The sequence below is a fragment of the Protomyctophum parallelum genome (assembly GCF_964188405.1).
Source record: "Protomyctophum parallelum genome assembly, chromosome: 13".
NCBI classification, from domain to species: Eukaryota; Metazoa; Chordata; class Actinopteri; order Myctophiformes; family Myctophidae; genus Protomyctophum; species Protomyctophum parallelum.
In genome coordinates, this window is record NC_139708.1 from 6,743,041 (window position 1) to 6,757,167 (window position 14,127).

Sequence of the window (14,127 nt, forward strand, 5' to 3'; positions counted from 1 at the left end):
TACCGTGTCGTGTAGGCTTCCTTTGTGCAGGGTTGGGTGTTCTGCGAAGTGGACCTTATGCTTCCTTGCACAGATTTTGGAAGTCTGTGCGTTGATTGCGTCGATGTAGTTGTAGTCGACATCGCCTCTGTGTAGCAGTGCCGAGATGACTACTTCTGCGTTGGGAAATGTTGAGGTGGCTTTCTCTATCATTCCCTTGGTAGATGTGACCACCTGGTGGTTTTCCAGGTCCCACCCACACACACACACAAACACACACCGTAGGGGTGAAAAGGCTCCCTATATAATAGAAAAACACCTTTGGCACCGGCCCTCGGTCTCGTGTGAGGACAGTTAGCACACAATCTTCTCTTTACAATGATATCACTATGAAGCTGTACAGAAGCTTTTCTACTTCTGTATTCACTGACGTTATGTACTGGGCATAAACTAAAGGTTGAGGAGCATTATCACACATCATTTATGGGAACAACGTCTCATGGTACAGGATGTATATACATAACCACTTAAGCTCTATATTTCATCATGACTAATCGCAGGGCATAATCATTTATTATAAAGGCCAGTGTTAAAGCAGCACTATGTAACTTTTTAACAACTACATATAGCATTATTATGTCCCACAAAATTATAAGTTAGTATAAAGTTGTTTAAGCAATAAGAAATCTTCCTTCCATAAGTTCCATACATTTATAGACTCAGGGTGTCCCTGCTAGAGACTGCATTAATGCATTACTATTAATGACTGCATAGTGATTGACCTTCACCCTGCCATTTGCCAAGGCACCAAGGCAGAACTGCCAGTCAAAGTGAATACTAGCCAATCACAGCGCGTCCTTGACGGACATGCTTGCAGAGACTCTTGGGTAATGAAGTGAAAGACGTTGGCTTCCATGTTACTTGTGTCCAACATGGCCACTGATACCCCAAACTACATAGTGCTGCTTTAGAGTGGTTAAGCTGAGTGGTTGATACAAAAACAGATGCTTTAAGTGGATATAGCCTGCATAATGTTTCCTTATACTTTCCTTGTGCTCTGATACTGGCTACAACCCTGTGAATTTTAAGGAGATGTGGCTCAAACAGGATTGAACAATATGCCTTTACAGTCTGAGTGAAACTGAACATCCCATTGTGTCCACTGATGTTGGCATTGTCACTTTCATGAACAAAACATTAAAACATAGATTTCACAAGAAACACACACTGACATAGATTTCTATTTTCTAGTTTTAAATTCTGACATTCTATCCCGGTAAAAAAGGGAAAAAATAGAAAAAAAAGAAGAGCAATAGCAAAATGGGCACCCAGAACAGAAGCTAAATGATACACGACGGGGTGGAAACATTCCCCTCTTAGTCTGTATCATCTGGGGTGGAGTCTGCCCACGCCTCCCATGCTCCACCCACTCCATCTCATGGCTTGGTGGTGGTGGTGGTGGGTGGGGTCAGTACTCCCAAAGAGCCGATGAATCCACATAGGCACCGTCACCCTTCAACGTGCCCCCCTTATCTCCACGGAGGTACTTGCCATTGGATCCTTTGATGCTGATACGCCCGTGTTCCAGGAACTCAAGGAAAAAGTCCTCGGGCTTGTCACCGTCTGAACACACCAAGCCACTATTGGAGAAGTGCCAGAACTTTCCACTTACACCTGCAGAGAGATTAGGAGAATACATGTTATTCATTAGATACAAAAACAGAATACAATCCATCGTGGTGCATCCGGCTTGGTCGAGCGTCTGCACTCTGCACGAACACAATTGGCCTGTGCGAGTGCTCACGTTTTACCAATGGCGTCAAGGAGGGATTACCCTCTTGTGAACCACACACAGATCCCCCATTACTATTCATGGTGAACAGATCAACCAGGTATATTTGTGCATAATATACATACCTAGGAGTACTAGTAATAGAACATATTTTGTCGTGGAAAGATCAGATTGAATCAGTGTGTAAAAAAAGCAAAGCAAATAATCTATTTCCTTCGCCGTTTAATATCTTTTGATGCTAGTAGAAGGATTCTTCTTTTGTTTTTCACTTCTGAGTGTTCTGAGTATTGTTGTATGTATGTTCTTCAGTACTGTAGTACCACCTGGTATGGATGTTTGTCTGTAGCCTTAAAGTCACAATTGCTGCAACAACTGAACATTTGTTCAAAGATTGTTGGACAACACTTCACGCTATACATCCACGTATGATAACAGGGTTAGCAAGGAATAGCACCTCAAATGCTAGCCAATGTTTGTATGGAGAGTGTAGGCTGCTGCCTTCAGGAAGGAGATATGGTGTTCCAGCATACAATAAGCCACGGTCAGACTGAAGGTCCTTTTTCCATCAGTCGACTTTGAGGCTTAATCAGGAGTTTGGAAAGGACTAGACTGAGCTGTGGACATTGCTCTTGCCTTATATGTTTTTACATTATGTAATTTTATTTTATTTTCCGTTGTCTGTGTTATGTCAGATCAGTGAATATGTGTTGCATACAAGGCCCGGAAGACAAATTTCAGTGCAAACTGACAATTAAGTACTATCATATCATATCGTATACTCCCCATCCCCGTGATATTGGTCACTGCACGTACTCCTACGAGCTGGGGCGGCAGGTATCAGCAGGGAGTGTTGGGTGGGATGTGTAGGGCGAATGAAAACAAAATGACTGTTAGGGTCCTAAGAGAGCATATCAATGATTGATATGCCCATACAAGCATGCACGGGACTATAAGAAAAACACTCACTTTGTATGTGATAAGCGCCATCACTGAAGAACAATGAGAAAATGTCATAGACGGATCGGTTGCAATCCAGTGTGTTGGCGCTCTTGTGGTGACACACAAAGCCATTCTCTCCGCGCAGGATCAGCATTGGCCGGTTGATGAGTTTCATCAGAAAGAGTTCGTCGCCACCTGCAAAAGCCACACATAAACACAGAGTGAAAATGATTCATCCACCCACGGTCCCTCAACATTGGCTGATTTGAAAGATGATTACATGGACTGGAGGGGCATTGGTCTTTTGAGCACTCACCCACTGTGTTACATAGTATTATGTATTACATAGACTGGAAGGGAATTGGTCTTTTGAGCACTCACCCACTGTGTCGCTGACAGCTGAGAGCTGACCGTTCTTTTTCGTTGTTACATATTTCCCGTTGCTGGCCTTTAGTGACACCCTGCGACCTCGCCATTCAATGTCAAACATTGTGTTTCTCTCCCTGGACACAAAGAGGTGGATGGAGGAACAGGGATAATACAGAGTTCAAAGAGGTGTGAGAAAAAGCCAGGTTAGTAAGAAATAAGAAAATGTCTATGCAAAGTAAATGTCAGTCAAGCTGACCATTAAGGGCAACTCACTTGTCTGTAGCAGTTGATTGAATCTCTCCGTGAGAGACAAGAGTCCAGTAGGACCCGCCATTAGTTCTGAACATGCACTTCTTGCTTTCCTTGTCAATCTCCATCTGGAAAGTCTCCATGTCTGTCTCCATGTCCTGGTTGGCTGAGATGCTCACACCTGAGCAAAATTGGAAATAAAGAGACAGCTGCTAAGCAACTATTTCATGTTCCAACAGACGAAATGAAGACAAATGGCATTTACAAGTATCAGGCATTGCCATAGTGACCAGGGACAATGACATTTAAATACACCAGGACTTGAAGGCTAGCCTGGAGCCAGGTGGAAGGCTAGCCTGTTGGCGAAGCATATTTATAATACACTGGACATACTAGTCTGGTGTAGCCATGCAGACTTTCAGAGATCTCTGCCTACTGATAAGTCTGGTAACGTTCTAATTCTGTTTGGGTTAGGGGTGGGTGGTAACAATTCTGTGATTAAAAAAAAAGCGATACGGAATTATTTCCTTGAATGTAATTTTCTTTTTTTACATTATGTACCCAACTTTAGGTTGTATATATATTGTTGTTTGTATGTCTGGCCTGTGGGGGAAGGATGGTGTGACGGTTGGGGAGGGGTGGAAGGGAGTTGTGGGAGAGAATATAAGAACAAAGGGTTGTATTATTTCTGTAAGAATTTGATACAATGTCATGCTTACAATTTGAAGAAAAAGAAGAAAAAAAGGGCTACGAAGGAGGGCATTTCTTCCTAATTTATGCATAGACATTCAGTCGGTGTGGTAAAGGCGGTTCAGGCGTGTCCTAAACAAAACAGTGTGCGTTGTCAGTGTCATCACTGGATGTTCAAGCCCATACAATTAAGAGATAGGCGCATCGCTGAAACAACACTGATGAAGGTTGGTGTTGAAACGCTGTCTGCCCTGTAGCATACCATGCCAACTTATATATGAATGAATGTGCCTTAAATAAAGGACAGTTCCGTGAGTGTTGGTATTCTTTTACAGAGATTTATTGTAAAGGTGGAGACAGGCGACAGCTAACGATCTGATGCCCCCCGACCACTTTAATAGTCGTACAGTGTGTCAGTGTGTAGCTGCCTTTGTTGAGCCCGCCTATGAGTCCGGAAGTCCCGGAGGTCACAGGTACGTTTCCACGAGCCCTCAGCAATGAGTCGAAGTTTCCCCTAACTGCTCCCCCTACGTGCTCCTCTGTGGGCTGCACTCAGCTGGGTGAAGCTGAAAACCCAAGTTCCCCCATGGGATGTGATAGGTATCAAAAACTATACGATCATCTGGCTGCAGGCCAGCCCACAAAAACAGTAGCATGATGTTACATTGGAATATTATGACCAAGTCTTCCAGTTAGGCTATGTACAATGTGCAATGCTGCATCTCTCTCCTTATAGGCAGTAGTTGCTCCACATAAAAAAGCTGCAACTCTGCACTTTCAGGTGCCAATGTTGTGTTGTTACCGGTAGTATGTTGACCCTTTTGCACTATGCTGTTCTGTAGTCTATAGTGCAGATAAGTTAATCAATTATCAATGTTATCACAGAGAACACAATGATGCTTCCACTGCAATGACAAATGATGACATATCTTCTAATACATTGGTCTTCTTTCAATATTGCCTTTATGGGTTGTATGTCTTGTATCAGAGGAATCAAATATTCTACTACTGACAATTAATGTAACCTTTAATACTGGTATATAAGAAAATGCAGACTTTTTTATTTATTTTTGTCCCTTGCTTTGTTTGTTCTTTAGTTTTTTGTATTGTTGTCTTTTTTGTCTTGTCTCTTTTCTTTCCTTTTTGTTGACCATTGTCTTTTTTTCTCAAGCACCTTCAGTTAGAAGAAACTTTTCACAGAACTTTAAATTTAATACATGAATACATGATGAGCAGCAACCCTTTCTCAATTATCAAGTCGGAGGAGCCTGTGGTGCTCAAAATGTGACCAGTTTGCAAATTAAAGTAATTCTTTCTTTTTTTTTACAGGAACTACTTTATGGATTTCTCTGTTTCTATTCCAGGTATTTCTGTATTCAACAGCCATCTGATTTGGTTTGGGGATGTGCAGCTGACCTAACACAAACCTGGGTGTAAAGGGTGCCATGTTATTATTCCGACGTCCCATTATTCCAACGTCCCATTATAAATAACCCTAACCTCACACTAACCTCACACTAACCTTACCTAATGGTCAGAATAATGGGATGTCGGAACTATGCATGGACCCCTGTATAAAGACACAATGAATAATAACATCTATGAGACATGAATTTGATAGACAGGACATAATATTCAACTTTTGAGTCATACAGTCCACAGAAAGCAGACAAAAGAACCATGCGACTGACTATCAATGACTATCAATGAGCATGTATCATGATTGTTTTATAAAGCCAACCCATATCACGACAACAATTAAATAACTCATGAGCTCATTAGCTAGGTGGTGGTTAATAGTCACCAAGCTAAATGAGCTTTGATTACACAGCGATTATACTCAAAATAGTTCCATTAAAACGACAGGACACTATGGAATTGGATAAAAATCAATCCCTCAGTCGTTCTCGATTCATTGCCCTGACGATCGATCCCCCAGCAGGCTAAAACACGTCAGCAGTCTCTACCATCATAAGCCTGAATTAATTTACTACTGCTGTACCTCCTCACTGAAGTGTTAAGCTATCCCTGCTTCCTGGGCGGTGAAGGTTCCCTCTTTTTCACTCTCAGATATGCAGCTCTAATACACAGCTCATATGAGAGAATGATTTATCCAGAAGAAAGAAGAAACCCAAAAGCTAATGCACCAAATTAATATCCCAAATTGAATTAAAACGTATCACTATAGACTGCTTAACTGCAACCGGTGTAAAAACTACAGTAGTATTCGTGTTGTGGTGGTGTGTTGAGAGGTGGCAAATTCATGACCTCATAAAATGAACACTGTCTGCCGTGGTTGAAATTAGTTGCCACAGAAATATCCTTCAGCCTTTGTCTTAAGCCTGTTACAACACTAATCCCCCTCATGCACCCCTCCACCCATCCTGTTCTGTTCCTTCTCTTACTGTAATTCCCTCTGTGGTGAAATGCAAATATGCACTACAGGCCTCTCTAAGCAGCTTCGAATACATAGTTCCTTAAAAACAGAAAGGAAGCATCCGAAAGGAAAAACACGATAATCTAAAAACAATGTATTAGTCCTCCAAACCCAGGGAAAAATTAAGCAAGAAGATTGACCTACAAGTGACACAGTAAACCTGTGTTTTACAATCAATGATTAAAATTGTATTTCAAAACCTTAAAAGGTCTAATTGCTGCTTAACAAACTCTGGTATTCTCCATCATTCCTGCTATTTATTACCCTCCATCATTCTTTCTATTTACCGTTTTGTTCTACACCACAGATCTTCCAGGCTCACACTGGTCCTAGTAACTGATCTGTCTGGTGACTCCTTGGACATATGGTCCATTTTAGCTGCTCTGTCACAGGCTTAACGACCACAGTCCACTACCATCCAGGTTTTTACCTTATTCATAGTAGAAACCACTTATTTTAGAGACCAACTTCACTCTCACTTTGGGGATGAAGTTTGAGAGGTATTACTTTGTAAAAGAAAATGGTGCAAGTCTGATGCTCATTGGTGGTACTGAAGTGGCACCCCATTAGAGCTGCATTGGAGTCAGCTCTGCTCCACTTAATCTTCAGTGGACACACAGTGGAAATGACAAAGCCCATTATCCACAATTACTGACTCAGAATGACTGTCAACAGCTAGGATTATACTTTGTCATACAATGCTTTCACGCATTGAAAAGAGCACAGAACAATACAATTGGATGTGCTGTGACTTTGCGAATCTGCTATGCTTAATGCTAGGCTATACATCGAGCATGCGGCATGCCACTGACTGGATTGAGCACGCTGGCAAGAGATGTGTATACTTCTTCAGTTGTTTGTGAGTGACAAGTTGAATCCATAATCACATTTCCATCCTATTTTAGCCCTAGAATGTGTTTGTGCTAATGTACTGTATACTTCTGAAGGTTATCATGCACATTCAGTGCATGAGATCTACTGGAAACTATTTCATCTCTACTCTGTGGATTGGTTTTTTTCCCTTTTTTTTTTTTTTTTTTTTTACAGTGTATGCAAAAATAATAATCCAGTCTCAGCAGTCCTAGCTACTGCCAGAAATACACCATCCCAACAGCTACATTGGTTTGTAGCTGTTGGGTCCAATTAGCTTTCTTAAATGCAAATGAGAAAAACAATGTATGATGAAGCAGTGGATATGACCAGATTATTAGAGTGATTCAATTTAGTTTGATTTGATTTACTTCACCCAGTTGATTGCTGCTCAGATTATGATGGGGTGGGGTACGTGGGTGGGGGGGATAAGTGTCTCGCTCAGGGCAGGGACAGATTAACCCCCACGAGGGCCCCTGGGCCCGTAACTTTTGCAGTGCCCTTATAGCGCACGTGCGCGTGACATTTTTGTGTTTTTCCGGGTTTTTATCATCTTGTTTTATATACCCTGAAGAAGGCAGTTGTATCTGCCGAAACGTTGGTTCCTACTCTGCATCCTAATAAATAATCGGCACTTTGGCTATCAGTGTGTGCGGCCTTTTGTCTTTTTAAGACATAACTCTTTATCATCTTGTTTACAAATTTAACAAAATCAATGGCCAATGAAGGGCCCCAGGAGCCCTTTTCAGGGTGTCAAACCTAGTACTGCGCGGTCCAATTTCCCCGAAGGGCCCCTGAGAGCCAAGGGCCCCTGGGCCATGGCCCCACTGGCCCAATGGCTAATTTGTCCCTGGCTCGGGGACACTTTGAAACATAGTGAACAGGTGACCTTTTGATTACCAGGCGGCCTCTCTACCCATTAAGCTTCAGCCACCTCTGCTGTAGAGTTGGGGATACGTTATACTTGTACATGAAAAGGCAGCTGATCTTGAGTGATGCCTACGAGTTGTACGCCTGCATGACCCGTGACATAAAATAAGTTTAGCAACCCTCATTTGACTTTCATAGAAATAAAATTACACCATTGAGGTAGTTTACTGACTCAGTCGCCTTCAATACTTTATTTACACCTTTCACTTTGTCTCTTAAGCTATGTGGAGATAAATTACACAATGCTTGACAAAGAATATGGGATTGGTAATATCTACCTTCCTAAAAGAGATCACCCTGTTTTTGATAAGCGCAAACAGCAATTCAACTCCACACTGACAAATGTGTCAAAATGGAGAGGGCCTTTTGAGCTGTGGGGTCCACTTTCTTGTACTAGACTGCAATACTGCAATAGACAACATTTTGAGAACATGAGTGAAAATGTCAAAGCAATTATTTGAAAGCAATTAAAGAATGACCTCAACCTTTCTTCATATAATTGGTCCTCACTTAATAATGGAGGGCTGTGGGCAGTTCAGAAAGCCGTCTTCCATTGACATCATCGATGACGAATCCAAGCTAATCAAAATGCAGGCTTTCTATTCCTGAAAAGTTGCAAAGCGATAATGGAAGCCATCGTTTTCATGATAATACAAATCGGAATATTAAAAAATAATCTTGTTTAAAAGAAAATCTGCCTAACGATTATGATGATGTCACTGGAAGACGGGTTTCTGAACTGTCCACAGCCCTCCTATGAGGCAGATCGAGTAGGAAGAAATTGTGCTATTTTATCATAAACATTAGAATCTATTATATGAAGATAGGTTGGAAAGTGGTAGTGGTGGACTTATGCTTCAACCACACGTCTTAAAATGTATCCCATTGTGAAAGCCACGCTTTTGTCCACAGGGGCTGAAACAAAAGCGGTGTAACGTGCCAATCGATCACTTTTGTGATGATCTAATCCTCCACACTAAACTCTTCCATCTTACGGGAACACAAGAGGGACAAGTGATTTCACAAAAAGCACAACTTTCCCCATATGTCTGTAGGCTTAGTTATTACCTTGCTTGACGGAGACAAATCTGTTGTTGTTGGTAGCCTGGAATACAACTTGTGGATGACTCTCCTCTAAATCAAACTGCTCGTCCTTTCCAGGCTTAGAACATCGGCCGGAACGCAGGGTGCCGGTGGGGCCAATTGGGGTCAAGTATTTCCCATTACAGTCCTTGAAGGCCAGCTTGCCAGATTTGAGCTCTAGGGTGAAGGCGGTGGCGGGAGCGTTCTCCTTCACCAGCTTGCCATCGTTGCAGAGGAAGCGGCCATCGCAGGTCTTCAGGCTGTACTTCCCCTCCATGTAGACCAAGGTGACCAGGGATGCCACCCCCCAGGGAATGTTGCCTTGCACCGACATCTCCCCCTCCGACTTGGACAGTTGGGCGTAGCGCTTGCGGGTGATGCTGAGCAGGCTGGCCTGCGGATGCAGCGCCATGTGAACGGACCACAGCTCGGGCTCCCCGATGGTTTGGCTGAAGCATGACAGGTAGTCAGCAGAGCCACCAAAGTAGCGCAAGTAGCTCTCTGACTGGAGAGCCCAGCGACCATCTGACTGTGCCACGATGAGGAAGCGGCAGTCGGCGTCAGGCCTCTCTGCCCCGCAGCTGACCTTCCCGTCTTTGTCTGAGCCCAGGTACCGTCCCAGGTGGCTGCGAAGGAACACCGTCTGTCCATCGTGGTCGTTGTGCTCTAGTGACCAGATCTGCTTCTTCTTCATGCTGGAGCCTGAGGCATTCACCTTGAAGCCAAAGGCCTCTGCCGTCAGATAGCGGTTCTCATGGTTGATGAGGCCAAACTGCAGCTTCAGGGCTTTGTTCAGTCCGTTTGTGGGCATGCTTTGATCCGTTCCTCACTTCAAAATTGGAAGTGAAAGTGAAGTGAAAACTGTTCCGGACAAACGAGGGGAAGGGCAAAAGGGGGAAAATGTGCATGGAACGGGGTCAAAAAAAGGACAAAATATTTGACACCCCCACCCCCCTCTTGTCTCTCAAGCTGTAAATTAGCCCCACTTATCTCCCTTAATGGAACGCTCAGTATTCCTCTGTGTAGCTCTCCTCTCTCTCTCTTCCCCTGATGGTTTGCACAGGCACAGGCATGCTCTCAGTTCCCTAATCAGATGGGATTAAAATCAGCAGGACACGGCACCTCAATCCAACAAGCCGCTGACGTCACGTACCAGCTCTCCAACCATACAGTAGCTCTCCCTCTTCCTGCCTCTCTCCTCTCACACTCGTGAGAGTTTCATTCGCTATCACTTCCACATCTCGCCACTTTGCACACTACGCCCTTCCCTCCTCCTTACTCGTCCACTTCCTCATTCCCCTATAACTCATGGTGACACTCTCATTTGTCAAACCAACGGGTCCCCATGGCGTTCACTCACATTATCTTGGTCCCGTAAGGACCCGTATACTACTAGCCACTCGATCCAATCCAAGGATTATCCTCAGTCTGATCTGCTGGCGAGCCACAGCCTAATTGGAAAATGTCCAGATAGTACAGCCACATTTGGTCGCTCCCCTCTGCTTGTCCACCTCCATGGACTCCCTGATCAAACAGGTTTTGTCCTATATTGATTGGGTTTTCCAAAGGTCAATAATGGCATTAAATAAGCTTTGCTTGAATCACATGGGTTCCTGCAAGAGCTAAATCTTGCGTGCAAAGATTTGAATCTCATTCACAAAGAGCTTATTTCACTTAGTTCAACATAAATTGGGCTTATACTGATCATTTAGAGGCATTACTTCCTAGAGCTGTAGAAGGGTTTCCATAGAAGAAATGGTTGGCTCTATTGTTTTTCAAAGTTGTTTTTGTTTGTCGCTGGCTGTAGAGTTGTTGAAATCTGTGGAGTCATATGGAGGTTGGCAGAGTGCAATTTGACTGTTCCTTATTTGGAATTTACATATGTGCAGAACATTTGCATTTGACTTGACTTTCACCCTGAAAACCATTACTCATCCCACTTCTCACTTCTCACTCAGTATTCATTGTAATCCTCACAGCCTCTCTGGTGTCAGTCTGTCAGCCATCCGCTAAACAGAGGACAGGCCACCCGTGACCTTTGTCATGGCACACAGCAAGATCAACCTTTCTAAGAGCATTAAAGACCTTATTCACTAAAGTCCCCGGGGTGTAAAAGATAGTGTGCCAAAGGGGGGGGGCTCAATCTTAGACAAAAAATACTTGTCTAAGATATGTTGGTATTGGACCAATCAATTGGTAGTTTCAATCAAGTGAATAAGTCTGACCCCATATGGCCAATTGGAATTAAAGTTTTTATTTGGATTATTATGCTGTGGCTACTTTAAATTCACCAAGGTAACAACTGAAGATTTGCTAAAAAAGAAAAAGAAAATAAAAAATAGCTCAGAGCCCTGTAACCACCACAGCCACTGGCCACACTAATAACTCAGGATCCTCAGGCACACAGCTGTCTCTATTGCTCCCATTGTTCCCACATGTATCAAATGTATCCATCAGTCAGTGTCACTACACCCCAAAATAATTTAAGCTTGCGAGAGTAAGGTTCCCCTCTGTATAGAAAAGGAAGCAAATTAGAACCCGGCAACTACCGGCCTGTTTCCATCCTCTGTTCCTTCTGGAAGGTTGTAGAGAGGTTCATATATGAGCAGATTGATATTAAATGTAGATATCTGTCAACAAACTTGTGAGATTGCTAACCCCCAGACCACGTCATGGTGAGCCAATGATGTCTCACAGCTATCAAAGATGCAGTTCTCAAGTACTTGTCAAGTTCAAGATGCTTGGGGGTAAAAATGCATTCTACTATGCAGCCACAACACAGTGAAATGTTCTACCAAAAGACTTATCTTCCCCATTAAGGTTTAAGGCTGACTTAAAGTGTGTCCATCCTGAGATTGGGAGGTCGTTCGTTGTTCAATCCACGGCCAGATCCTACCACCAAAGACTATACAAATGCGACCCAATGCCTCCCTGCTTGGCACTCAGCATCAAGGGTTGGATTGGGGTTAAGTGCCTGCAACATACTACCGCCATGTCCAGGGGGTGTACTTGTACATCAAGTTGCCTCATGCAAACAGGAGATATGTCCTATGTCCACATGGCTTAGCTTGGCTACACGAACATTCAAATTGAACTTAGCCAAATTCATTTGTGTGTTGGGTTGTTTAATGGATCACAATGTAAACAAGGCTCTAGCTTTTTGTGTCATCCATTTGCTGCGTTTTAACCTGTTGCACTGCCTGTAAAAAGAAACAATAAAATATTAAATCAATCAATCAATCAATCAATCAATCTCAATCAATCAATCAATCAATCAATCAATCAATCAATCAAAAGTAATTCCACCAGACTATGGAGCAGCATCAACTTCTTTTTATGTAATGATTATGAATACGCTCCATTCCAACTGTCTTTATGCATAAATGATTTATCAGATTTGCTGCCAAATGTTTCAACAGACTTGTATTGCACAATAGATGGTGATTCTATACCTGATTCTATACCTGCTGCTAAGTGTTGTCTCGACTTGCACAAGAGACTGTGATATTCTGCCTCATTCTTATTTTCTATGCCATGACATTGTGTCTTGTTATCTCACTTTGTTGGATTTGTTGTTGTGTCACTGCCTGGTACGGATGATGCTCTACCTATTATCACAAGACGGAGTATAGGGTGAAGGCCCAGAAGACCCCCAGGGACCCCAGTCGCCTTAATAATGGACTGTTTACTCTGTTACTCTGTTATAGTCTGGCAAATGGTACCGGAGCATCAGGCCCCATTATTTATCAGGCTCAGGGACACTTTCAATCCCCAGGCCATAAGACTCAGAGTCCAGAACTCAAAACAGTGATTTGGAGTTGGACTATAGACCGATTCACAGAGGGGTGCCCTGGGCGCGGCCATTACTGAGGTGTAATCCATGGAGCAGGTGCTCCGTAGGCCAGGTGTAGCTAATCAGTGCTGCTGACATCACTATGACATGGGTCTAGTGACATCACTATCCACTATGACATCATCAGGGATGATAGTAAATCAGGGATCATATCATAGTAATTAAGCCCATATATGGAGATCCCTGTTCTGACATTCCATATGTTGATCCTTCCCCATCCATCCTTCCTCTTCGATGTCTCCCTTTTTGTCTGATACCTGTCCATTTAAACTCTAGACAGGCCTGCCCCAAAGTTATTTGTGCAGCCACGCCCGGCAGCCGGCGAGAACTAGTTCTCAACAGGCCCAGAAATTAAGGTCCTACCTGGGCCCTAATCAAACCCTTAAGCCCTCATCAAGACACCCTTAGATCTCCATATATGGAGCTGACCTGTTGTGTCATTCCATATGTTGATCTGACCTTATCAAACCCTGTACAATCAAGACACGCTCCATATATGGCCAGTGCACGTGACCTTGCCCTTCAGGCGTCTTACTGGTTTATTTTGACTAATTTGATCATTGTATTGATGAAGCCATTTACCTATAAAAGCTCACTTAACCCCCTCCCCCAATGGAAGCTTCCCAAAATCCCAACTCAGTAAGTTTGGCATCGGAGACTCAGCATCGAGTATACGTAATGTCCCTCGCCCTTTCCATTTGTTTTGTTTCATTTGTTTCATCGGTTCTCTTCAATAAAAACTATCAAATTAATCGGTAGTGGTCCTTGCTAGTGAAACAATGGGGAAAAACATGTTTAAAGCCTGGTTAGAACACATGTTACAGCTAGTATGATGAAGACACAAAACGCATATCCTGTATATAGGCCTAGGCCTACTCTCTTGACAGCTAGAAACATATGTTCTGTGTGTCATGTTAGTCAATGAAGACAGAGCTT

General features: G+C 43.1%; 1 protein-coding gene across 1 annotated transcript; it reads right to left on the bottom strand.

Annotated features, from left to right (window-relative positions):
* Positions 1-1,308: 1,308 nt before the first annotated feature.
* Positions 1,309-10,375, bottom strand: LOC310869722 (fascin-2-like). The gene is made up of 5 exons (XM_083780596.1): positions 9,324-10,375; positions 3,353-3,509; positions 3,092-3,213; positions 2,738-2,905; positions 1,309-1,653 (listed from the first exon to the last, which is right to left on the bottom strand). Exons 1-5 carry the CDS (start codon positions 10,147-10,149, stop codon positions 1,448-1,450), a joined length of 1,479 nt encoding a protein of 492 aa, XP_083636722.1. The 5' UTR covers positions 10,150-10,375; the 3' UTR covers positions 1,309-1,447.
* Positions 10,376-14,127: the final 3,752 nt, after the last annotated feature.

What these genes read in the sequence shown, in the direction of transcription:
- LOC310869722 (XM_083780596.1), bottom strand. Translation starts at nt 10,149, where the DNA reads ATGCCCACAAACGGACTGAACAAAGCCCTGAAGCTGCAGTTTGGCCTC. An exon ending in CAATCAACTGCTACAGACAA is followed by an intron (nt 3,214 to 3,352) that starts GTGAGTTGCCCT and finishes CTTTGTGTCCAG; the next exon opens with GGAGAGAAACACAATGTTTG. An exon ending in TGGCGCTTATCACATACAAA is followed by an intron (nt 1,654 to 2,737) that starts GTGAGTGTTTTT and finishes ATCTCTCTGCAG; the next exon opens with GTGTAAGTGGAAAGTTCTGG.